At 46.4% G+C, this 27,444-nt stretch overlaps 1 protein-coding gene across 2 annotated transcripts in view; it reads right to left on the minus strand.

Moving 5' to 3' along the window:
• The window catches only part of Rftn1 (raftlin, lipid raft linker 1), a 222,179-nt gene extending 196,080 nt beyond the window's left edge, over nt 1-26,099 (minus strand). The window contains exons 1-2 of one of the 2 annotated variants that reach the window (XM_070018648.1): nt 26,016-26,099; nt 9,154-9,306 (exon numbers count right to left, since the gene is read on the minus strand). In XM_070018648.1, the coding sequence (XP_069874749.1) occupies nt 9,154-9,298 (145 nt within the window). In that variant the 5' untranslated portion in view covers nt 9,299-9,306; nt 26,016-26,099. Of the gene's footprint in view, nt 1-9,153; nt 9,307-25,628; nt 25,696-26,015 lie in introns of those variants that run through there. The other variant, XM_070018649.1, reaches the window with a different exon arrangement.
• Nucleotides 26,100-27,444: the final 1,345 nt, after the last annotated feature.

Below are 27,444 nucleotides of genomic sequence, written 5' to 3' on the forward strand. Positions count from 1 at the left end.
TACAAGCAACCGTTAAAACATTCACACTCTTAAGAGAAAAAAAAAGCTCTATTTTTTCCAAACAAGATGTAAATAAGTAGCCAATCTATTCAATTTAGATTCTCCACCTCCTGCCCCCCCACAACGCTGGGAAGAGGGTGTCAAAAGACAATTTAGAGACAGTAACTACCAGCTGCTTTGGTGCTTGTGTTCAGGGTTAACGCTGCCCAGTCTGGATGTTAACTTAAAAACTAAGCTCTTCAACAATGCATTGCACAATCAATTGGCATGTTAGAAATAGTGACTGTCACCCTGTCTTCTTATCCTGACCACCCAAAATTGGTACCGAACTGAAGGCTGAAATGCTGGCAGGCAAACATCCCAGCATGAGCCTGGTCAGTCTCCCAGAGGTCAGCCCTCAAAGCTCTTAGACAGGAAAACCACAAAGATGGGAATTCTAAAAATGTGGCTGCGTGGCCTGGAACGTGTGTCATGGGAATGATTTGTAAGCAAGAATTTAGGAGGAAAAAAAGAAAGACCAGCTTGAGGAGACAGGCGATGAGGTGAAGGAGACTTCTGAATTGTTTCATGTGGAAGCCTTGTTATCTCTGCGTGATGCAGGGGACCTGGGAACCGAGGAAGCCCAGAGTGCAGAAAGGTGCTCAGAAAGGCAACAAGATGTTCTACAAAGGTCACTTTTTTTTTTTAAGAGTAGGACTTGGAGGAGGGCTTGAACTCAGGCCCTGGGTGTTATCCCTTAGTTTATCCACTCAAGGCTACTGCTCTACTACTTCAGCCACAGCTCCACTTCCTGCTATTTTTCTGGTTAATTGGGAGATAAGAATCTCAGCATTTCACTCTGCCAGAGCTGGCTTTGAACAGTGATCCTCAGATCTCAGCCTCTTGGGTAGCTAAGATTACAGATGAGCCAGTGGCACCTGGCTTGTAAATTCCTTTAAAGGAGAAGAATACAATACCAGGTGTGGAATACACAGTACCTCTGCTTATTACATGTATAAAACCTAAGCTACTGCCTTGCTTCTGTTGCTGGTAGGATGTAAAAGGGTACACCTACTGTGGATCACATTTACCAAACAACATAGCAATCCCACCCCAACACACGCATCCTGCACAAAGGAAAACATCACATAAGAACTGTCTACAAATGTCCATAGGAATTTTTCTCCATAATAGCCTCAAACTGGACACAGACTGAATGCTCGATGGGAGAGGGATCCAACAAAACACAGTGCATGCCAATGAACTGAACAAACAGGAACGGGCTTTTTTCCCTTCAACATACTGGGCTTTGAACTCAGGCTCCATGAATCAAGCCTCATCCCCACCTCTTTTTGCTTTAGGTATTTTTCAGGTAATAGCTTGCATTTTTTTTTTTAACCTGGGCCAGTCTGAAGCCCAATTCTCTTATCAATGCTTCTCTCACAGTGGGGATTACAGACACACGCCACCATATCCAGCTTACTTGCCCAGAGGGGAATTTCTCACTTTTTGTCCACCTTAGCTTTAAACCATAATCCTTCTGATCCTCACCACCTAAGTAGCTAAGATGACAGAATGCCATGCCACCTAGCCTAGGCACACGTTCTTGATACATCAGCATGATAAATCACAGATGCCAGACATAATAGTACACATACTGAATGGTTCTATGTATACGGTCTTCAAAAAGAAGTGAAACCAATCTCCAGCAACAGGAAGCAGACTAGGGTAGGCAGTGATAGCTGAGAGGGCTTTCTGGGGTAACAGGGAAGTCATCATGAATATGGAGATTATAGATTATAGATAGGAACATGGGCCCGTTTCCCTGTGTATGAATTCCCCTCAATAAAGCTGTGCAAGCAGACACTACGAGTTGGCACACAGTAGGACTCACATGATCACCCTGAGCCCGCCCTCATGTGCAATGGACAAGACCTCTGTGCAGAGTTAAGACCCTGGATTCGGATCCTGTATACAACTCACTACCTGTCAAAGCAATTTCCTCCTCTGAAAAAACACAGAGACAGAGACACAGGGCTGCTTGTATGATAGAGTGACAGCATTATTGGAAAATGCGTTAAGCAGAGTCAGAGCATCTGGTGTGTGATCCTGACAGCAGACGCCTGCTCCTCTCTCACCTAGCCCCCTGCAACCCCCCGCTCTTTCCTCCACTGCCACTATCTGGAGACGACCTTCACCTTGCCTAGCCACTTCAATGGCTTCCAAATGACCATCCCTCCCTCAGTTTTGCCCCCTTCCATTCTTCCTCACTCTAAACTCAAAGACATCTTTATGGAATTTGATTTTGACCAACTTCTTTCCATCTTAAAAACCTTGAGAGCTCTTGAAAATGACCAGACTCCTGCTGGGTGCCAGTGGCTCATACCTGTAATCCTAGCTACTTAGGACACTGAGATGTGAGAATCAAAATTCAAAGCCAGCCCAGGGAAGACAAGTGCCAGACTCTTACCTCCAATTAACCAGTAAAAAACTGGAATAGCTCAAATGGGAGAGCAAAAAGGCTGTGAGCAAAAAAATAAAACCTGAGTGAGAGCTCAAGGCCTTAAGTTCAAGTCCCAGTACTGGCACAGAAAAGGGAAAAGAAGAAAGGGGAAGGGGAAAGAAGGAATGGGAAGAAGTGGGGAGAAGAGGGAAGAAGAGGGGAAAGGAGACGAGGGAGGAGGGAAGAAAGGAGAAGAGGAAAGGGGAGGCTAGACTCCTCACTAAGACCTTCTGTCATTTGCCTTCCACTTCTCACAAGCTCCATACTCCAATCAAAGTGGAACCTTCTGCAGTTCTCCATCTACACAATCTCTGGATTCTCATCCCTTTCACAGGTTATTCCCTCTGCCTGGAAAGATTAACTCCTCCCACCCTTTTTCTTTGCCCATCCTTTGCCTAGATCACTCCAAATACACCCAAAGATCTCAAGCCTTCCACCTCTCCATGAAGACAAGAGACTACCACCTATCCTTCACCATCACTCTGGCACCAAGTACTAGGTCTCCTTCTATAAAAGATTTTGAGCCAAATATGGTGGCTCATGCCTGTAATCCCAGCTTCTCAGGGAATGAAGATGAGAGGCTAGAAAACCAAGCTAGCCTGGGCAAAAGACTATATACAAACAAACTAAAAGCAAGTAGATTAGCCGTGTAGATCAAGTGGCAGAGAATCTACCTGCTTAGCTAGAGTGAGATTTTGAATTCAAACCCTAGTAAAAGAAAAGAGACATTCTGAATCAATCTAGAGTAGCCAAGTAAATGGAGACATGGATTGGATCATGTTACTCAATGTTTATACACTAAAACCCTAATTTCTAATGTGTTTGACTGTATTTGGAGAAAAGAAGTAAGGAAGATCAAATGAGATCCTAGGGGTGGGGTCCTAAGCAAACTGTCATTAGTGTCTTTAAGAGACAGACTTTGTTCTCTCTCTCTCTGCCTCTCTCCCTTTCTCTCTTCTCTCTCTCTCTTTCTCTCTTTCTCTCCTCTCTCTCTCTCTCTCCCCTTTCTCTCTTCCTCCCTCCCTTTCTCTGCCCCTACACTCTTCTTTCCCCTCTGCCATAAGTGAACTCAGGGTGAGAAGTTGCTGTTTGTGAGCCATTTAACAACCCCCCCCAAATAAAGAACCCAGCCATTCCAGCACCCTCACCTTCACTGTAGACCCCCCAGTCTGGAACTGTAAAGAAGTGAATGCCTTGTTGTTTGAGCCACCCAGTGTGTAGTATTTTGTTACAGCAGCTCAAGTAAACTAAGGCTACTGGGGACAGTTCTGTCTGGCTCACCTGTAAGTCCCAGGTCAACATTTAGTACATGCAGGCCTATATAAGTGCTTTGAAATCAAGGCAGAGCATTCATGATAAAATGGTCCACTATGCTGTAGTTATAATGCAGACTTAGACCCGCAGAATCATGCTGACCCATGTAAGTTGCTGAGAGGATGGCTATGCCCCTGTACGCATCGTTCACATTGAAAGAGCACTGTCTGGGAAAGCCTGTACGGGAGAGTGCAGAATGACAGGTGAAGCAAAGCCTAAGCCCCAAGCATTGGTCTCACTGTACTGATCCCTCACTAGGCCAACTGACCCCAGCACCCAAGGTATAAAACAGTAGCTTCTCCAGAGACAACAAGGCAGCTTTCACATGATTTTGAAGTGGCCTGGCACCAAGAAACTGGCAACTATCTATACATAAAAGGGATCGTGAGGCACTGGTGTGCAGAAATTGTGATGTTTTATAGGCCTCTGCCTGCGACAAAACCTCTTTCTGGGCAGGTTCATCCCTCGGTGACCAGACTTAATTGTATATTTAAGGTCCAATCAAATCACCCCAAACTGCCATTCTTGGCAGCTTATGAGCTAGGCTATGAACTTCCTGCTGATTTTTTACTCTGCCAGTCTTACAAGAGAGACTTCACTCTCATGTACACAGCCCTAAGCGTTAAGCAAGGGACAAATGAAAGTTGTATTAACTCTGATCCCGAGTTTTGCTTCCTGCCTATGCCACCAGGATATAGGTGAACAATTTGTATTTGCTTAGGAGTCAAATGGGGTGACACTGGTCAAGATGTATTCATCAACTCACAGGTTGAACTGAAACTCACATAACTACTTAAAGAAAATTATGTATTTTATATATATATATACACACACACATATATGTACATATAAAGCCAGTACATGTGTATGTGTGTCACATCTTCCCTATGTAAAATAAGCATGTCAAGTGCCACTTTAAAAAAAATCTCCCATGAGACCTAGCATTGTGACTTACACCTATAATCTCAGCCAGGGTATAAACAGGAGGATCACAGACTGAGACTGACCCCAGTCACAAATGCAAGATCCCACCTAAAAAAGCAAGAAAAGGACTAGAGACATGGCTCTAGAGAACCTACCCTGGTAAGCTGAGCAAGCCTGAGTTCAAAGTCCCAAACATAAAATCACAATCTCCTATGAAACATTATGCCCAACTATATGAAAGAGGAACACTCTTATCCCCTTTGGCATGATAACACAAGTTTCTAACTTGTGGTAACTGGCATAGATGCTGCCCAAGAGTCTTGTAGTTTAGAACTGTACTGCTACCCATGGGATGTAAGTTTGAGTTCACCCATAGCTCAGTATTGGACTGTGCATACTCAGATCCTCACTACGTCTTGCAAGGGTAAAATGGCATCAGAAACCACGCAAAGATGATCGTGCAAAGCAGCTTTACAACAACCAGAGAGTGGAAACGCCTAATGTCTATCCACAGTTGAGTAGAAAAGCAAGCCCTGGAGTCCTACTCTCAAATGCCAGAGGAATAAGCACAGATGACAGAAAACAAAGCTCCTTAGCAAGTCAGCCATGCAGGTGAAAAAGCCAGACTAGAAAGCATAGATACCATTGAGTGATTCTATTTAGGTAATATTCGAAAAAATAAAAGTGGTGGCAGAAGAGCAATTCAGCACTCAGTGAAAGATGATTGGTGGTTGTCTGGAGGGCAGGCAGTGTTGGAGAAGTGTGCCAGGGACGGGGGTGGTAGCATTCTGCTCCTTGACATGGTGACAGAGCTATAGGTTTGAAAACTTTACATGCATTCAATGCAGTAGATGGCCATCAAGCTGAAGAAATCAGGAATGAAATGAGATCAGGAATGGCATGTCTACCACAAGACGTAGCATGCAGTGGGCACTCAACAGGTGTCTGTTCCTCCCCAAGAATGGGGAAGAACTCACCATCACAGCTTGAAGTATCTACCTGTCTCATAGAAATGTCTAGGTTTACCAGGACCCCACTAAATAGAATGGAGAATGAAAGGAAAGGAAAACAAGGCCTGACCTTCAATGAGGAAACACAAAAAGGATGAGTCTATGCTATAGTAAAAGTATCCTACAGGTGTGCAAGTGCTGATCCTTGGGATTCGTGTCCATGAGGAATAGTTTCAGGTGGGCAGGACCATGGCAAGCAGTAAGGTGTAGGGGTCTGAGCACTGTGGGAAGCTCAGAAAGGAGTACCCTGAGTGAGCAAGAACCAATTTTGCCATAGACACTGTCCTCCAAGGAAGACCAAGGCCAAGCCATAAGCCTCTGAGCTTCATCTTGAACTTGAACCTCAACTTCATTTGCCCAGAGGAACTCTTAGAAGAGCTGAGCATGAAGAGATAGATGTGTGCTTTCCACAAACATGTCCTATCTAGAGGGCAACTTGGCAATTTATCAACAGTCTTGACGTTCATATCCTTCAACTTGGCAATTCCTGAGGAAATAATCAGAAATGTACACAAAGATTTATGTACAACATCGCTTATCACAACATTATTTATAATAGCCTGGAGCCCAAAATAACTTCAGTGTCCAATAAAAGGGGACTGCTAAATAAATTATAGTACACTGAGTGATTAAATCATGTAAAGACCTTAAATCATTCTCTCAGAGCATACGGATGACAGTGCATGCTTGCTATACAATGCTAAGTTGCAAAAAAAAAAAAAAAGCAGGATGCAAAAATGTATGTTGAATATTCATTCAGCAAACATCCAGTGATTATCCAGGAAGTGCTCGGCACTGTCCTGAGAATGAGGAGACAAACACAATCCCTGCCAGTGTGCCAAGGAGTTCTACCTTCTCATGAATGAAAGAAGGAAGATGGCAAACAAGAGAAACTAAGCAAACTATCTAAGCACTTTAGAAGCATGGCTGGGGAAATCAGAGGGAAGGAAGTAGGAGCTTGGAAGGAGGCAGAAGTTTCAAATAGTCATGGAGAATTTCAGAGAAAAGGTGGGGGGGGGGAAGGGAGTTGAGAAAATAAGGCAGGCTGGGTATGTAGCATTTGCCTGTAATCTCAGCACTTAAAGGGCTGAAGCAGAGGGAAAAAGCAACTGAGACCAGCCTTATCTCAGTATGGAGATGGTCTCAAAACAAAACAAAAAGGCAGAGACTCCTGGGGATAACTACCAGGCAGGGCAAAAGCCCAAGGCAGAAGAAGGAATGAAGGTAGTGAGAGGCAGAGGGAGACTGAGCAGAGGACCCACAGGGTACTTTGAAGAGGGAGGGAAGCCAGTGTAGTTTTGACTCTTTATAATGGGCATGTAGTTATGATCAAATCACAAAAGTTAATGTCATCAAAGAAAGCACAATTCAGGAAGCAGGATAAAGGCTGCCGCTGGGGTCCTGGGAAACAGCAACAAGAAAGGTCAGGGAAATAATCCAGAGAATGAACCTCAAAGCAGCAGAGGCAAAGAGCAATAAGTATTTGTGGATCTTTAGTGTAAGCAATATCACTTTTTTTTCTGTCGGGAGGGGGGGCCTGAACTCTGGGCCTGGGCTCTGTCCCTCAGCTCTTCAGCTCAAGGTTAACCCTCTACCACTTGATCCATAGTGCCACTTCCGGCTTTTTCTGCTTCTATGGTACTGAGGAATCGAACCCAGGGCCTCATGCATGCAAGACAAGCACTCTACCACTGAGCCACCTTCCAAGCCCAATATCACTCTTAATAAAAGAAACAGATGTTTAAAAAAAATCTACAAAAGACAACAAGCACCAGTGTCTCATGCCTGTAATCCCACGTACTCAGAAATATGGAGAATCCAGGTTCAAAGGTTGAGTGGGAAGAAAAGTCTGACTCTATCTCCAATTAACTAACAAAAAACTGGTGTGCAGGCATGGTTCCAGTAGCAGAGTGCCAGCCAAGCAAGGGAATGTGAGGTTCTTAATTCACACTGAATCAAACTCCAGTGCTACCAATTAATAATAAATAAGTAAAATAAAAGAGAGAAATTTCAGCCCTTTAACAATCAGTGTTGAACATCTATTTTCCTCTAGCACATTTAGGAAAAGCTAAAGGTGCCTTCGTTTTTCCTTAATTATCCTTCAACGCACTGCACATTTCAGGTACCCAAATAGCCACTGAACAAATAAAGAGATGACCAAATGCTCCCAATCACTGAGTTCCATTAGCTTCGTGAAGGGATCTGAAGAGGCTGGGGACTGGAATGGTAACAGAAGCCGCAGGCACTGAGGTGTCAGGCCCCACTGTGTCAAAGAAAGGTGTTGATATTAGCATAAAAGACAATTGGGTTTGGTGCTGGTGACTTGAGAACACAAATGTCCCTGCTGATGCCCAGCCATCCATCTTTCCCAGGGCTCAAGAAGTAGTGCAGCATCAGCTTAGATCACAGTAGAAAGGAGGAAGAGGAAGAAGAGGGGGAAGAGGAGAGAAGAGGAAGAAATGGAAAAGGAAAAGAAAGGAGCAGGAGGAAGAAAAGAAAGAGAAGCAGAAGGAGGATCAGGAAGAAAAGAGGAGGGGAAGGGGAGGGGAGGGAGGGGAAGGAGGAAGGAGGAGCAATACTTCAGGCCTTCTCTCTTCTCTTCTTCATGGCAGCCCCTGACAGAACACTACATGCCCCTTTTAAGGCTTAGGGATTTGCCATTGACTGCAGAGCAGAGCCAGGATCAAACCCCAAACAGAAAGATTTTTCTCACTCATCCTTCCTCATGTTCAGAGAAGCTCACACCCACCCAGAGGCCCAGGGAGGGGGTGTCTTGAGTGACAAATGCCCAGTTGTGTTCTTATCTTTCTGGGGTCCAAAATGCCAAAGTATCTTTTTCCTCTTCCAAATAGTCAATTTCCACACCTGCCAACCTACAATTCTAACCTGTCTTGCTCTTCTGTTACAGGTTTGGGTCTTCTCTCTCCACCAGCTCTAGGAAACCAGGACATGGCTCCCAACCACTCCCAGCCCAGGCTACCTGCACATAGTAGGTGATCAGCACATGCTCTAAAATGACATTGACGGTCACTCAGTGACCTTGGATACTGGCCATGGGAAGAGATTCTTACTCCTTTTGCTTTGGGAAAGGCAGAGTCCAATCCAGGGGGGACAGAAACATGAGCACAGGACAGAGTCACAGGAGAACAGAGGGTAAACATCTTCCATGGGGCTCACTACCAAACCAACTCTAAAACCGGCTGGACCCAGGATCATATGAAGTATGCCCATGGCACTGCTTGGCACCCTCCTGGCTCTACCATTTTCACTGTAATGTAGCTGTTCTCTGTTACATGCAAGGCTACCAAGAAAAGTCTGGATCGTGGAAGCTGTCCCCTTCACAGGCCCCCAGGTCCCCACCAGACACCCTTCGGGGTCCCAGCCCTCCCAGCTACCAGGAAAGCCAGGGCTGGGAAGACTCACCTGCACTCAGGGTCGTGAACTCTAGGAAACGGTATTCATAGGACACGTCCACCTTGGTTTCTACCTGAGGCCTCTTCAGAGTTGAATAAATATTCCCAGGCCGCTTCTCGTCGCGTTTCTCCAGCTTGTTCAAGCCACAACCCATTTCGGCAGCTGTCCACAACAAAAAGAGAAGCTAGCTGACTTTCTGGTGCAGAGATTTTGTTTGTTAAGCACCAAAGTTCCAAAGATGCCCACTTTGCCTTAAGAAAGCCCTCCGTCTGTTATCAAACGCAGCTGATCATTTAACACAGGTCTGAGCACAGAGGACCACGCCCGGCACCCAGGCCACTTTGTCATCCTGTTAGAATGACATTACTAGCCTTTCTGTGATGTCTAAATGTCACCAAAAGCATGTCTGTCTCTCCCTCCGCCCCCCGCCACCGGAAGAAAATAATACATCAGAGTGCCTCAGTTCCACTATAATTTGTACACGATTAAAAAAAATGATACCAAAAAAGTAATATGGTGCATTATAGTATCAGCCTATTTGTAAAAAACCAACAACAGAAAAACAAGAACAACCACAACAAAAAGGAGCTATATCATTTTCCTGTGGTTTCTAAGAGAGAATAATAAAGTTGTTGTTACAATGTCTAAACTCCAGAGTCCTTTCTACACTCAACAGTAATTATTTAGACAAGAATTTATATCCCTAAAACATCTCTAAGAAAGAGTGGAGGTATTTTTATGGGCCTGGTCTAAAAAAAACACAATGAAAAAAAATCTCCCTTTCTTCTTTCATGCCAAACTGTGAGAAATAAGAGGATGTTTCCTCGCTCTTCAGCATCTCAGAGCTAAAGGAAATCTGACAGAGTCCCAAGAATAGAGACAGAGTCCCTGGGAGCAGAAACGTGCAAAGGATTAGAGCAAAGATCTTGGGCTTGAGCAGAAAGTGGGGAAATATGAAAAATGTGCCCACAGGCTGGGCTGAATTCCACTCCTTTACAGGATTATAAACAATGAGGTTTCTGTTTATTTAGGCAGAATGACAGTCACAAAGTGATATTTCTCCACTGCCCTGGCTCTAGCGGAAGATGATTTCCTTCTCTGGACTGAGCCTTGCTTTCCCCTCTCTCCCTCTGAAGTACCAACACTGCCACCAGAATGTATGCACAAAATCATTAACTGGCCAGGATATCACAGGCAGAAACACAGTAACTGCTTCCTTTTCCAGATAAGAATTTCCTTTCCCTCGATCCATTCATAAGGTACCCAGCTTCCTTAGGGAATTTGATAAGTTCCAGAAAAATAAACTGAATCTCAAAAGAAAGTAAGGAGGGCAAGGGCCAGGGTGGAGTGGGGAGGGGAAGCAGGAGGTGGCTGGTGGAGCCACAAACAGGCCATATTATGCAGTCATTAAAAAAAAAAAAAGGCATGGCTGAAAGAATGGATGAGAACAGGAAGGCTTACTTATGCCTTAATAAGGGAACATTAGTGTCCAAAGGCCGGAGCAAGCATGATTTACGTGCAGCCTGCTGAACTGATGACGAGGTGCCCTGCAGAGCTCTGCATATCAGGACTGAGGCTGACCTGGAGCTTACCACACACAGGACTGCAGAAGGCAAAGCTTGGCTAGCAAGGGGAGGTGCTCAGACCTGGTGCTGCAAACACCCAGGCAGGCCTGCCTTACCTGGAAGGCTAAGGGTATGGGGATTTCCAGAAAGTACCTCAAAAGTCTATCCAGGTTGGCTACCCTATTAAATAAATTCTAGCATGAGAGTATCCTTGTTCTGAAATCAGAATTGCCCTTCAAAAGCCTTTCTTTTCAAACCACAATTAATGTCAGGTATGGTGAGGCACACCTGATATCCCAACTATGCAGGAGGCAGAGGTGGGAGGATAGCTAACTGAGGCCAGCCATAAAAGTGTGAGACCCTGCTGGGCACACCAGTGGCTTGTACCTGTAATCCTAACTACTCAGCAGGCTAAAATATGAGCATCAAGGTTTGATGCCAGCCCAAGCAGGGAAGTCTGTGAGACTCTTATGTCCAATCAATCACCAAAAAGCCAGAAGTGGAGCTATGGCTCAAGTTGTACAGTGTTAGCCTTGAGCAAAAAGCTTAAGGACAGTGTCCAGGCCCTGAGTTCAAGCCCCAGGACTGGCACAAAAAATTAGGTTTTCTCTACCTGAAAAATAACGAAAGCATAAAAGGCTAGAGGCATGGCTCAAGTAGTAAAACACCTGCCTAGTAAGTGTGAGACCCTAAGTTCAAACCTCAGTATAGGAACGAAGAAAGGAAGAAAGGAAGAAACGAAGGAAGGAAGGAAGGAAGGAAGGAAGGAAGGAAGGAAGGAAGGAAGGAAGGAAGGAAGAAAGGAAGGAAGGAAGGAAGGAAGAAAAGGAGGGAGAGAGCCATTAGGAAGTAGCTGCTTACAAGAGAAGAAAAAAAATTGGAAGAAGGTTCTAAGACTTTGTATCCATGATGAAAATACCAGACATCAAAGACAACAAACACTGAAGAAGTGGGAATTCCTGCTTTCTGAATCAAGGCAAAAACCAGGTGTATCTTTGGACCGGCCCCTTATAGGAGCTGAGAACTACACAGAGTTGGAGTCGATTCCAATTCCATCATGACTCAGTGCACACCACAGGCATTTAAGATCCAATCTAAGTCGGGCACACAAGATCGGAAAAATCTCTGCCCAGCTGTACCTTCCTGGAGGTCACAAAGGAAAAGACAAAGACAATGAACAATCTACATGCAGTGGGCTGGCCACACAGAAGCTGGAAGTCTGGACAAGTGCAGAATGTTGGAAGCATGTTAAATTTTTTAATTATTTTATTTTATTTATTTTAATTATTTTATTTACTGTTCGTTGTTTTTTTGTTTTGTTTTGTTTTGTTTTGCTGATACTGGGGATTTAACTTAGGGCACAGGCACTGTCTCTTAAGCCACACCTCCACTTTTGGTTAACTGGATATTAGAATCGCAAGGACTTTTCTTCCCAGGCTAGCTTTGAACCATGATCCTCAGCTCTTAGCCTCCTAAGTAGCTAGAATTGCATTTGAGTCACCAGTACCGGGCTTTTCAGAATATTTCTAGCTTGTTCCTGAAATGCTTCCCAAGATGCCCCCAAAACACTGGAAAACCACTTTCAAAGGATCACTAGGGGTCAAAGGACCTGTTAGTTAGAAAAGACTCATTTTAAAAGTGCATTTTGCAGGCTGGGAAGGTGGTTCAGTGGTACAGCGCTTGCCTTGCATGCATGAGGCCCTAGGTTCCATTCCTCAGCATCACATAAGCAGAAAAAAGCCGGAAGTGATGTTGTGGCTCAAGTGGTAGGGCTCTAGCCTTGAGCTGAAGAGCTGAGAGACAGCACCCAGGCCCAGAGTTCAGCCCCCATGATTGACAAAAAAAAAAAGTGCATTTTGCCAGGCACTGGTGGCTCACATCTAGAATCCTAGCTACTCAGGAGGCTGAGCTCTGAGGATCTCAGTTCGAAGCCAGCTCAGCAAGGGAAGTCTGTGAGACTCTAATTTGAGATAACTCCAATTACCACCAAAAAAAAAAAAAGCCAAAAGTGGAGCTATGGCTCAAATGGTAGAATGCTAGCCTTGAGCAAAATAAGCTCACGGACAGTGCCCAGGCCCTGAGTTCAAACCCTTGGACCACCACAAAAAAATGTGCATTTTTATTATCAACTAACCAAGCACCTACTGCTTTAAATGGGGGCAATGGATGAATTTATATTTTCAAAGATGAATTTGTTTCGTTTTTCTAAGAGTAAGTCCTCGTTTACCACACTTGCCCCTAATCTATGGCAGCCTGTACAGCTAATTTTAACTAATGCCAACAGCTCCTGACAAGCAACAGAGACAGAGCCATTATAAGCAAGGATGCCAGGTCGCCGGGAACACACTTGATTTCTAAACCTACATTCCATAGTTGAAGACTCAAGTGTGTTTATTACAACATTCATGCACGATCCTAATTAAGAAGTTGTTCCATGCTAACATTTCTCTCAATCCAGAGACAGAAAGGAAAAGTTAAAAAGTCAAGTCAACTACTCAGCTGGTATCAAATTCTCATATCCTGAAAAACATAGTCTAAGAAACCCAAAGGTAAGTAAGATTTACACTCTCAGAGTATTTGTTATTTGCAATGCCTGGGAGGGAGTGGGGGCCGGGGAGGTATCAATCTCTATCTAGACTGGGCACTGGTATTTCATACCTGTAATCCTAGCTATGCAGGAGGCTGAGATCTGAGGATCCTGATTCAAAACCAGCTGGGGCAGGAAGTAGCTCAAGTGGTAGAGTGCTAGCCTTAAGCAAAAAAGAGCAGGGACAGTGCCCAGGCTCTGAATTCAAACCCTTGGACCAGCTCACTCTCTCTCTCTCTCTCTCTCTCTCTCACACACACACACACACACACACACACACACACACACACACACACACAAATCTCTATACAACAGAATTAATGAAAAGTGCCAAGTTTGTACTTTCTCATGTTTTGAGGGTTTTGGGTTTTTTTTTTTTTGGCAGTACTGGGTTTTGAACTCAGAGCCTCATGCTTGGCTAGGCAAGAACTCTAGCCCAATGCTGGGCACTAGTGGTTCATACCTGTAATCTTAGCTACTCAGGAGGCTGAGATCTAAGGATTGTGGTTCAAAGCCAGCCGGGGTAGGAAAGTCCATGAGACTCTTATCTCCAATTAACCATCAGAAAACCGGAATTTGCACTGTGGCTCAAGTGGTAGAGTGCACGCCTAGAGCTGAAGAGCGCAGGGACAGTGCCCAGGCCCAGAGTTCAAGCTCCACAATCGGGGGGGGGGGGGGGGGCGGGGAGAACTCTAGCCAAGAGCTATATATCTCAGTCCCCAAGCCAACGAACACCTCAATTGACCTGAAGTCAGAGACCCCTGGCTCAGCAACATTTAAACTGGGACTCACAGAAATCATGTGACAATGTTTGTTGTTTTACCACCAGGTCTTTTGGGTGATTAGTTCTGTACTTACAGATGAGGAAGGCAGACAAATTAGAAAAAAAGTTCTGCTACTGGGGTACATAAGAAGCAGCACCTGTACCTGTACCTGAGCTCCAAGTTCTGGAGCACCAGTTCCTACAATCAAAGATAATATAAATGATACAAATACAAATGATGTTTGCATAATTACCAGACAACACTTCCAGCGGAGTGTTGGTGGCTCTCACTTGTGATCCTATGAGGCTGAGTTCTGACTATCACAGTTCAAAGCCAGCCTCGCCAACAAAGTTTGTGAGCTTCATCTCCATTAACCCCCCCCAAAGGCTGGAAGTGGAGCTGTATTTTAAGTGGTAGAGTACCAGCCTTTAGCAAAAATGCCAAGCCAGAGTACAAGGCCCTGAGTTTAAGGCCCCAGTACCAACAGACAGACAGACAGACAGACAGACAGACAGACACACACACACACACACACACACACACACACACATTTTCCAACACTGAAACCTCACCCTCACAACCCGCCTACAGGTCTGTGGGTTTAGACCTGGAATACACTGAGGCTTTATCACTGTGCCCATCATAGCTAGCCTGAAAAAAAAAAAAAACAGCTCCCCCCAAAAAGCTGGGTTGCTACTCAAAGCAGGTGTGGCAGCACCCGCCTTCCCTTAGAGCTAGTCAGGAAGGAGCAGAAGCTCCAGCCACACTGCAGATGCACACTCTTCACCCTGAGCACGTTTGGTGGGTAGTGAAGTTTGAGAGGCCGGGATGCTGGACCTGAGCACCAGGCCTTTCCCACCCCTCCAAGTGACTGAGTAAGTCCCTGGGCTAGAGCAAGATGTCTAATGTCCCAGAGCACATTGTATCCTTCCCTCAGCCCGCACACATCTCCTGTCAGCCAGCATGAGCGAGAACTCCCACCCAGCTGAGAACCACAGTCCAGAGCTCAGCCCCTCCTTGCCCTACCTGACTCTACTCCCAGATTCCTCTGCTCCTCTCCCTCCCGCCCCACATACCTGAATTTCCCTTTTCTGCCTCCTCCTGGCACGTCCCTCACATTAATTTAATTATAACCACTTCGAACATATGGAAAACACAGAAAGCAAGCCATCCGTGTACTTGCCACCTGGATTTGACAAATAAGGAAAAATGTACCTGATTTTACCTCATCTTCCTCTTTTTGCAGAAATAAAGAGCTCTTGGGCGAGGCCCCATGTCCTTCCCTTCTCTCACCTGCTATTCCTGAATTTACTCCTTTCTAAGCTGCCATGACACCCAGACTAGCAGGGCAGAGGTCCCCCACACTTCCCCAGGGCAGGCCCACTACATTGTTCATGGTACTCCAGGGCTGCAACAGTCCTTCTGATTAACAAGTGAAATCCAAGTACCTTAATCCTTATTAATACTGATAACTTAGGAGCTTCTTGAATAAACAATATACCTACTGTGTGCCAAGGCTCATGTCTGTAATATAAGCTACTTCGGAGGCCAAGACTGCTGGGGTTGCAGTTCAAGGCCAGCTTGGATAGAAAAGCTTGAAAGACATGAAGAGCTGGGTGATATGGCCCAGGACTGTTATTTTAACTAAGACAGGAAGCCTTACATAGGTGTATTCATCTGGACAGGAAGAGAAGCTTTATCTCAAAAATAACGAGACAATATCAGGGCTGGGAACATTATCTAGTATGCTGATGGTTCACACCTGTAATCCTGGCTACTCAGGAGGCTGAGATCTGAAGATCACAGTTCAAAGCCAGCCTGCGCAGGAAAGACCATGAGACTCTTATCTCCAATTAACTACCAGAAAACTAGAAGTAGAGCTGTGGCTCAAAGTGGTAGAGTGTTTGCTAGCCTTGAGCACAAAAGCTCAGGGACAGCACCCAGGCCCTGAGTTCAAGCCCTACAACCAAAAAAAAAAAAAAAAAAAAAAAAGCAAAGCAGTATACCTAAATTGAAAAAAACATTTTATTCTCTTTGGAAATAACCAGTGACTAACTACCTAGTAGATGCTAGAGCCTGTATGGTTTCTAGACCCTGAAATCACACTCAACATCATCACCCTCATTTCCTGTTCCATACTGACTTTCTCTGAACCATCCAGCCCCACTTTGCAAAGAAATTGACTTTATCATGAGGAACATAGTCACCATCATACTGTTGACTTTGTGAACTGCCCCCAGGGAAGTAGCATCTGACAGCTTTTGCTGGGTTTCCCTCAAAAATGTAAGGTTGGGCATGGTGATGATAGAAGACCAGCTTTGAGAGAAAGAGCTAAGAGACAGCATCCATACCCAGAGTTCAAGCTCCACTACCAGCACAAAACAAAATCTGGAACCCTCCCCACAAAAATATTTGGTATAGCGTGTGCTTAAAAATTCATATGCAGTCTATAATTCTAGCTACTCAGGAGGCTGAGATCTGAAGATCGACGTTTGAAGCCAGACAGAAAGTCCCTGGGACTCTTATCTCCAATTAATTACCAGAAAACTGGAAATGTAGCTGTGGCTCAATGTGGTAGAGCACTAGCCTTGAGCAGAAAAGCTCAGGGGCAGTGCCCAGGCCTGAGCTCAAACCTCACAACCAACAGACAGAAGAGAAAAAGAAAAAGAAAAAGAATTCACATGCATGTTCTTGTTCCCCAGCTTAGTAACTTCATCTTCCCTCTTGTCCTTACTGAACCTGTTCTGTGCAAAACCCCCACTTCCCTCCCCAGACTGTCCTTCTTAGCTCCAGGCCAACACCCCAGGGCCTGTGTCAACATCTTCACCTAAACTGTCCCAAAATTTCCAGTGAGCTTTACCTGCTCTTCCTGGGTGGTCCTGGATCACTCCACTGCCTTGGCATTACCCAGGCTCAACCTCTGGGGACCAGCTCATCCCCCTTCCCTGCCACCATCCTCACCCAATATTGGCCTGGTGACTGGGCTTGGTAAATGCTTCATTGGCCATGCCAACCTGCCATCCCAGGGCCCACCAAAGCCTTCTCCAGTCTGGCTTCTCCTCACCCATCTGATCCTTCCCACAAGCGTTTATATATTAACTAGCCTGTAGCACAGAAGAGGCTCAAGCAATGTAATCACACTGTATTGACAACAGAGGTAGGGCTTTAGTTTCCCCCTCCAATCTCCTTCCTCTCCAGGCCTGACCACTAGTCAGACAAAGCCCTTCTCCATACTCAAAACCCTCCCAATACCACACCTGTACCTCCTCCTCCCATTCCCCCAGACTTAGGCAAGAAGATCATTGAGTCTATGAGCTCGAGTCCAGCCTGAACAGCATAGCAAAGACCCCCTTGAAAAATTCCATAGAAATGTAAAAAACAATAGCCAATATTAGTGACTCATACCTATAATCCTAGTTACTCAGGAGCTGAGATCTGAGTATTACAGTTCAAAGCCAGCCTGGGCAAAGTCCATCTCCAAAATAATCAGCAAAAGGTAGGGCTAGATGTATGTGGTAAAGTGCCACCCAAGCAAGCCAGCCCAGAAGTTTAAGGTGCTGAGTTCAAATCACAGAACAGGATGGGGGGATAAAGGGGATAAAAGGGGCAGGGTGGAGGTAAAAAGTAGACCCTAACTCAAAAACATATTTTTATGGAATCTATCCTCTTGCTGGTTTCTAGAATATTTTTCTCTTACCTAATGTCAGCATACTATATTCTGTTATTATTGGCTAACATACTATATTATCTTATTAAGAAATAGTCTTCTAGGCCAGGCATCAATGGCTCAGGCCTGAATTCCAGCTACTCAGGAGGCTGAGATCTGAGGATCATTACTCAAAGCAAACTTGGGAAGGAAAGTCCACAGCTCTTAGCTCCAATTAACCAGCAAAAAAGCCAGAGGTAGAGCTGTGGTTCAAGTGTAAAGTGCCAGCCTTGAGAGGAAAAAGAGCTAAGGGACAGTGCAGAAGCCCTGAGTTCAAGCACTAGGAGACACAGAAACAGACACAGACACAGACACAGACACACAGACACACAGACAGACAGACAGACACACACACACACACACACACACACATTAAGTAAGTCTTTTGCATCTTTGCGTTTTTCATGCTATATGCCATGGAAATCAGTTGTCAGTCACAGAGACATTCATCATTAATTTATACAGGGCATAGTACTCCATACAGATGGATTCAGGGTGTCTTCACACATCTATACAGAGACACAGAAAGCCAGAGCAGGGGCACCGAGTCTGGTACCTCTGGAGCAAGATGGACTGTGGCATTCTGGATGTGTGATTATGCAATTTTGACTTTTCCAACATGCCTATGAACAACATTGACTCCCCATCAGCCAGACTGTAGGAGAAAAAAAAAAACTTCAAAAGAGTATCAACAAAAACCTTATGAGCATGACTCTTATTTCAAATATATAACAAAACCACAGGGAAAGGAGAAAATAACCAAGGAACATTGAATTCAATACATCAGCTTTTTATCTTTTGTCTGAAGACACAAAGAATTGCACACAAATATGAATTGTAACTAGGGGGTTGTTTAGCAATGATATGGGTTAGCGATCCTGAAACATGCTGTGTAAAATAGAAGCTGGACAAATCAGAAAATATTTTGTTTTCTCCTTTGGGTACTCAGTATTTTCTTAAGTCTATTACTCACTCAACAAATATGCTGAGTAGTCAATATATGCAAGGTCCTGTTCTAAATGCTGATCCAACCAATGGAAAACAAAAATTCACCCTCTCCATCTCTCCCCCGCCAAATAGAGTAATCCTGTCTTCACAACCTAACTTTCAGGAATAGGGAAATAGGCAAAAATAAATAAAAACAATAAGTGAAATTAAGTTTGAAGATAATACTGGGGTTTAAACTCATGCTAATGCTAGTAGGTACTCTATATCTGAGCTACAACCCAGATTCTTTTGTTTTCCTTACTTTTTCAGATAGGGCCTGGTGATTTTCTTTATGTCCAGGGCCAGCTTCAGACTGTGATCTTATTTATGCCCCCTGTTTGGCTAGGATAACAAGTATAACCACCATACCTTTCTTACTTGTTGAGATGGGATCTTGCTATCTTTTTGCCCAGGCTAGCCTAGAACCATTATTCTCCTGATCTCCACCTATTCAGTAGATGAGATTATAGTTGTGAGTCACCACTCCCAGTCCCCTAAATGAAATTCAGTTTTTAAAGTATACCAAATAGAAAGCCTGGGCCCCTCTGGCCAAAAAGCCTGGCATCAGGAAGTACCACGACTCAGTGGTAGTAAATAGTGAGCCCACATCACTTGTATACATGCTCCCTCCACCTCTGGCTGGTCTCAGTGCCCACAGCCACTTGAGCTGTGGCTGCCTTCTCTTTGTAACCTTGTACCCTTGTATCCTTGAGGCAGGTCAGAGCCAGGGGAACCTTCAAGTGAGCCTTTCACTACCCTAAATCACGTCTCTCTAGCTCAGTCCTGGAAGGTAGCCATATGGTTAGAATGTACCCACGTTTTCTAGCTCTTCTGGTCCTGGCCCACTGACAGTGAGTTTTTTTTCCTTCTGAATTCAACCCAGGCAGGGAGCAGATCACACAGATGCATATTTAAAAGCTGGAGTGAATTCTTATTTGGAGAGGAAGGAATTAGCAGGGCTCAAGCAGTGGCTAGGGCTCGCCTGCTGTCCTCATCTCTGCTGGGGACACAACCTGATAAAATATGCACTGATAATAATGAAGCCCACTGGAGGTCCAAAAGGAAAGAAAATCAAAATTTCAGTCAAAAGCTGAATGGGAAGAGGGAAGGAAAGCTCTCTCTCTCTCTCTCTCTCTCTCTCTCTCTCTCTCTCTCTCTCTCTCTCTCTCTCTCTCTCTCTCTCTCTCTCTCTCTCTCTCTCTTTCACACACACACACACACACACACACACACACACACATACACACCCTTTAAAACATAAACATAAGTCTGGCATTGGCTCACACCTGTAGTCCTAGTTACTCAGGAGGCTGAGATCTGAGGATTACAGTTCTAAACCAGCCCAGGTGAACAAATCTGAGACTCTTATTTCCAATTAATCAGCAAAACAAAAACAAAAGAACAGAGATGGAGGTGTGGCTCAAGTGGTAGAGTGCCAGCCAAGATTGAAAAAAAAAAAAAGCTAAGAGCACAAAGCCCTGAGTTCAAGCCTTGGTACCAGTGTGTGCAATGTAGTAAATTATCACCAAACTTAGTACTTCTACACAGGCCCTTACCACACCAAACTTCATGAGCTTAAAAAGGAAAAGAAAAAAATAATAAAGTAAATGCGTGGTGGCATCTCCTGACACTTTGTTTTGCCTAGTCGATGGTTTTCCCGTTACCCCAAGGCTTCATGTATGGAAAGATGGGTTCTGCCAAGCTCTGGTGGCTCATGCCTGTAATCCTAGCTATAGGGCAGGTTGAGATCCGAGGATTGCAATTCCAAGCCAGCTCAGGCTGCGAAGTCCGTAAGATTCTTATCTCCAATTAACTACTAAGAAAGCTGGAAGTAGAGCTGTGGCTCATGAGGTAGAGTACTAATCTTGAGGGGGAAAAAAAGCTAAGAAACAGCACCTATGCCCTGAGTTCAAGCCCTAGAACAAGGAAGGAAGGGAGGGAAGGAGGAAGAAAATGAGTTCTACTGTCATTAGCTAGAATGTCAGTCTCTCCTCTGAGGTCTAGGAAACATAGAAAGGTAAACTTAGGGCAAGTTAACCTGGTTGAACTTCAGTTTCCTGTGTAAATGTGATTAGCACTGACCACCCACAGAGATTACATTCAGATGCTGTAAATAAAGTCCCCACAGTACTCTGCCAGCACAGAGGAAGCTCTCTGGCTCTAGCCTAGAATCATGGCTACCTGAGAGGTAGAGATCTTGAAGGTTAAAGATCCAAAGTAGCCTGGGCAAAAAATAAAAAAAGTTGGTAAGACCCCATCTCAACCAATGGCTGGGTGTGGTTAAACATTGGTTACCCCAGCTAGGATAAGGAAAAGCAAATGGTTGGGTACAGCCAGCTATCCCAGCAACCCAGGAAAGCCCAAGTGAGAAGATCACAGTCTAGGCATAAAATGAGACTCATCAAAATAAACAAACCCCAAGCCAGATGCCAGTGGCTCACACCTGTCATCCTAGCTATTCATTGGGCTGAGATCTGAGGCTCATGGTTCAAAGCCAGCCCAGGCAGAAAAATCCATGAGATATTTATCCACTCAATTAATCACCAAAATGCTAGAAGTAGGCCTGTGCCTCAAGTGATCGAATGCCATCCTTGGGCAAAAAAAGCTAAGGGACAGTGTTTAAGCCCCACTACGGACACAAAGATAAACAAATAAAATTTTAAAAAGTTAAAAAACCAAATAAAATAAATAAAAGAAGGACTGGTAGTGGCTCAAGTGATAGAATACCTGCCTAGCAAGCACAGGTTCAAATCCCAGTATAATACATACACACACGCATGCACGTGCAGGCACGCACACACACACAGAGGAACTTGACAGTTGACAAAGCTCGCCTAGGTCTAAACACCTTGATCTTCCTTCCCAGGCTAGTGCTGGATGGCCTCCAGAAAATATATGTTGGGTTCCTGGCACCTTGGTCACCCACTGTCATGATCCAGAGACACCATCACTGGATGGGTCACAGGGTCACTCAGCCAATGTTTGTTGTACCCTACTGTGTTGCTGACAGGGTACTGGGCTCACTGTAGTGGGATCAGGGGGACAGTCCCCACACTTAGTCCAGTGTCTCAAGACTGCACAGCCCCTCATCTCATCCCTACAAAGCTCACTCAGCACCTCCTGTCCTGCTGCTGGCTCTACAGAGAGGGACAAAGAAGGTGTAAGGGACCTGAGACCAGCCTATTCTCCCAGGCAGGACAATAAGCCAGGTGTTGACAGGCCCTGACTCTTGCCGAGAACAAATCATTTTCACGGGAAAGCTATTCTCTGTGCCTTCAAGAGGCCCAGTCTGAACAGCCTCACAAAGGAAACAACCTTGTTCAACAACCAGCTGCCCAAGCTGGTGAAACCCAAGGGGAACACCCTCAAGTTCACACCAGCAACCCCAAAGCACCAATGGGCCGAACTCTCCTAGGAGTTTAGTGGAATTCCGTGAGACAAGGGAGGGGTGTCTTTTTATAGAAAGCACTCAGTCATAACCAATAATATGCTCTTATGGGAGTCCCTTCTCTGAAAGTTGCTAAAGATAAAATATGCATCTTACCATCCACAATGACAAGTTTAAACCCATTTACTGGAAGTTGAGAACTCTGTACAGCCCCACCACCTATGAAAACTGTTGGGGAGGAGGAGGTTCTGGGTTCCTCTGGCCTCAAGAACACTCAACAAACCATGTTCTAGAGGAAGATAAGACTATGATATAGTATCTAGAATTTCATACCTGTATTTTTTCCTGACAGGAGTATAAAATGGTATCGTATCCCCTGTTGAAAAAAAAAGTCTGCAACTCCTTCCTTCCCTTGGTCCTTCCCTTTCTTCCTTCCTGCCTTCCTTCCTTCCTTCCTTTTTCAGTACAGAGATTTTAACTCAAGGTCTCATTCACACTTTTTAAGGCTTTCACTCTACCACTTGAGTCATTTCTCCAGTCCAGTCCCATTTTATATTGCTGGTAATTTCTGAGACAGGGTCTTGCTTTCCACTCATATAGGTGTTTGACTTGTGGTCCCCCTATTTTAGGCTTCCCTTTATTGCTGGGATCACAGGTGCTCACCACCACATCAAGCTTCCCTCCATTTAATGATTTTAATTTTTCTGTCAAGGATGATCTTGAGCCTCAACCCTCTCTGTCTCAACCTCCCCAGTAGCTAGAATTACAGGCATAAACTAGCACCCAATTTAAGTCCGGCATCTTTGTAAAAGGTTTACATACACCTTCTCTGCGACCCCCCCCCCCCCCGCCTGCAACTCACTTCTGAGTATTTATTCATGAGAAGACTTGGACACACATGTTCATGCCAGCCAGCACTGTTCACAATAACCAAAACTAAACAAAAACAAACATACAAACCAAAGCCCTAAATCCATAATCCCAAATCCATCAACATGTGAGCAACCTGTTATGTAAACATACCTCCAGAATACAAAGTCAACAGTAAGAAATCACCAAGTGCCTGGTACTAACAACATAGATGAGTCTGGAAAACATGCTGAGGAAAAGAAGCCTTTTCTGGGTGCTGGTGACTTACACCTATAATCCTAGCTACTCAGAATGCTGAGATTTGAGCACCAGGGAACAAAGCCATCTTATCTCCAATTATCCATCAGAAAGCTGGAAGCGGAGCTGTAGCTCAAGTGGTACAGTGCCAGCTTTAAGGGGAAAAAAAGCTAAGGTCCTGAGTTCAAGCCCCAGTACTGGCATCAAAAAACAAACTGAAAAGCCTTATATAGCACTGAAGAATTCCATTTGCAGGAAGTTCAGGAACAGCCTAAACTAATGTGCGTTAGAAATAGAAGAGTGGTTGATAAGAAGGTGGGGGCAGAAACAGAATAGACGTGAGGGAGTTTAAGGAAATTGTCAAGGGTGATGATGTGTCTTGATAAGGAGTAAGGATACACAGGTGCATGCATATATGAAAACATTATTCAAACAGCACTCACAGCTTGTGCATTCACTCTTTGTATATAAATATTACCTTAAGAAATCATGAACATATTCTGAACTCTAATAAACTATTTGCTCAAATGTTTACAAGGATTTGTCTGCAATTTCCTTTAAATACTTAAGACAATAAGCTAAGACTGATGGGTAGAGACAGAGGTCAGTGGACAGATGTGTAGTAAAGCCAGTGTAACACAATAGTAAGTAGAGTCTACATATGGGTTTCTGGGTGATCACTGTTACCACAACTTTCCTTTATCTGAAAAAAAAAGTGGTGGGCTAAGCCAAATGCCAGTGAGTCCCACTTGTAACCTTAGCTACATAAGAGGCTGTGATCCAGAGAATCAAAGTTCAAAGCCAGTATAAAGTCCTTGAGATTCTATTTCCTATTAACCAACAAAAACCTAGACTGGAGGTATATATAGTTCAAGTGGTAGAACGTCAGCCCAGCAAGCAAGCAAGCTGAGGAACCCCAAGGCTCTGAGTTCAAACCCCAGTACCTCCCAGACAAAAAGGAAGAGATGAGAGGTGGAATAGAGTCAGGGTGACCTTTCTTTAACATGCCCACCAAGCCACACAGTTCCAGCTCTAATCAAAAGTGAAGACCAGAGGAGTACAAGTAGCTTTACAGGAACTCACATCACTCATGCCAAAGATTTTCTGCCTGTTTCCCTACAGACGAAGCAATTATTTGAAGGAAAGCCAAAAATTCCTGCTCAGGAGGGAGAAACTCTCTCAATTTGTATCCTCCATCTATTCTATTTCAATTCCTACACAATCTATTAGCCAACTGCACAGTACTCTACTTCCATTTGCCCTGAGTCTACAGCGCCAAAAACATGAACAAAGAAAACCCAACCCAGTGACTCCATCCACAAACTGCAGCCAGGGGAATGATGTCCCAGCCACGGATGGGCTGGAGTCACTCCTGGCAGGCCAGAAACGCCAGGGAAAGGCAAAAGAGGATGCAGGGTCCAGTCTGAGGTTACAATGATTTCATTGAGGTTAGCGCACATGCACGAAAGAACCCCAAACAGTTTGCTGCCTAACCCCTCTCTGGGGCTGGTGACATCTGGGGTCATTTGCACTTCCTCGGAACTTAGCTGTTCAAAAGTACAAATTAGGACTCTCAGAAGGGAGGGAGGGGTGAAGAGGGGACACGTGGGGTGCAAAGCCAGCCTGGCCACAGGCGCCCAGGTCGCTCACATTACACCCGCTTCCTTCCTGGCAAGGCCTCATTTATCCTGAGATGACACACGGTGGCAGGGTTGGAAGGCGCCTAGTCTGCACGCAGGGCATCTGAACGCAGCTGTAGCCATTGCGCGAAGGGGCTGTTGCTGGGATCCAGGCGGGCACACACACGCACAGACGCATGTACACACACACACACGCGTGTGCCAGACTTTTTTTATAAAGGTAGTTTTTGTTTAAGCCCCCAAACAAACTCACTGACACCCCCCAGCGTCCCTGGGAACCAGCACAGCCACTTGGGCAGCTGATCGCGAGCCTGAGAGCGGCAGCAGGGAGCGCGCCTGGGCCTCTAAGCGGTTCTCGCTGCCCAAGGTAGTTGTACCCGAGGTGAAGGGCACAACCGGAGCGCAGGCCTGCCACCTCAGCCCCCCGAAACCCACCACCTTTCCCCACCCTCTACCCAAACCCACAGCCAGGCTCCACCCCTTGAAAGCCGGGGAGGTCAGGTCAAGAAAATCCCTTACAGAGAGGAGATCCCCGCTTGCAATGCCGGGGACCCTGGGCGCCTCCCGGGTGCGCGCGGACCGCTGCTTCCGCTCATCCTCCACCTCCGCCCAGGGCGTACGCGGGGGGTCCGCGGGGCACCGCCCCGCCCACCTCCGGGCCACGCTCTTCTCCAACCTGAACCCCACCGCCGGCCCCGCCTCCTCTATCCAAGACCCCTGCAGCCATGTCCTGGACCCACCTGTAGCCTCGAAGCGCCTCCTCTGCGCCCTTCCGAGGCGCCCTTAAGTCTGTACGCAGAGCCCACTCTCCCCCGCCCCCAGGAAGGCCACTCCCCAGGGCCTCTACACGTGCCAGGGTGATTTCCCTTCCCCTCCACTCCCCTTCCCCCCAAATAAAGTTGGCCCAAACCCTGCCGTCCCGTGGATCTGTCCCTGTCCCCTTTCCGCCCACCCTGGCCAGGGGGGGCTCGTCCAGCAGCTCCGGGGCCCGGGTACAGAACTACCTGCGGGGAGGTGCCGCGGGGCGCCGGTCCTGCTCGCCAGCCACTTAGTCCCGAGGACCTAGAAGGAGGGGCCTGTGCCCTCCCGCACCCCCGCCCGCCCAGCCCCGCCGCGCGCCCCCCTACCTTTCCCGATCGGCGGCGGCGGCGAAGGCGCGGGCTCCCCGAGACAGCGTGCGGCGTCCCGGGAGGAAAGTTTGTGCCATGCAGGGGAGGCGGCGCGCGGAGGGCGTGGGCGCCGCGGTGCGGGGCACGGGGTGGCGGCGCGGCGTGCGGGGTGTCCGTCCCTAGGGCGATCGGCGCGTGTCCCTCCCTCCCTCCTTCCTTCCCCCGAGCCCGCGGCCACCGATCTCCCGCTCCCGCTCCCGCTCCCTGCGCCCTGCGCCCGGCGCGCTCCGGCTCCAGCCCCGACGCGCCCCCGCCGCTGCCGCCGCCGCCGCGCGTCCGCCCGCTACACTTCCTCTTCCTCTGAACTCATGTGCAAAATATGCTGCGCTGCATCTTTAGGGGAAGCCGAGCGGCCCCCGACAGCCGCGGCGGGAGCGCAGAGCCCGCCCTGCGCCCCCCAGGAGCGCTGCGCTGCGCCCCTTGCTGCACGCGGCCGGCAGGGAGCCAACCTCGCCTGCTCGCCGCCGCCTCTCCACTCGGGGGTCCTAGGCTCGCCGATCCTGCACCCCTGACCCCCTCCTAACCCGGTCTGTGTGCGGTCAGGAGATCGCGTGGGAAACTTGGAGGCCGGGGGAGACAAGATTTGAGGCTAGATGCTGCCGGGGATACCACCATTGAGGTGGTGATGGCGAGGGTAGGGATGAGGGTGGGGGAAACCCAGTCCTTTGCCTATTCCACAGGTGAGTCCAAAAGCGATTGGGAGCTGCCCTAGACATTTCTTTCCTTTTTCATCTTTTTTTAGTTCAAGCACCAAGGCTTGAACTCAGAGGCTTGAACTCAAAGCCTTGAACTCTGGGCCTCACACTTGGTGGGCTTGCTGGCTTGGCTGCTGCGCTACCACTTGAGCCATATCTCCAGTCCCGCCTTTTTGCTCATTGCTTTGGAGATGGAGTCTTCCTTGCTTTCCTGTCTAGGCTGGCTTGGAACTATGATCCTCCAGATCTCAGCCTCCTGAGTAGTTAGGAGTATAGACCTAAGCCACTTGCTAGAATCTGCCCTAGTCACTTTTGCGAGTTTGTGCTTCAGGAACAGTGATGACACTACACATGCTCTAAGCAACTATGGAGAGGCAACTTGGCACCCCAAGAAAAAAATGGTATCAAGGCTCTGTGCTACATTGCCTAAGTAAATATTTGAAGCAGTAGGCACATTCTAAAAGAGCTTCTTTACTTGGTGCCTGAGCTTGAACTCAGGGCCTGCACGCTGTCCCCTACAGGCCCTCTATTACTTGAGTCACAGCTCCACTTCTGGCGTTTAGTGGTTAATTGGAGAAAAGAGGGTAACCATCTTTCCTGCCCTAACTGGCTTTGAACTGTGATCGCAGATCTTCAGTAGCTAAGATTACAGGCAGGAGCCATCAGCACCCAGCTTCTCTAAAAGGTTTTCT

The sequence above is a fragment of the Dipodomys merriami genome, unplaced genomic scaffold (genome assembly GCF_024711535.1).
Source record: "Dipodomys merriami isolate MVZ:Mamm:240054 unplaced genomic scaffold, mDipMer1.0.p SCAF_13, whole genome shotgun sequence".
Lineage (NCBI taxonomy): Eukaryota > Metazoa > Chordata > Mammalia > Rodentia > Heteromyidae > Dipodomys > Dipodomys merriami.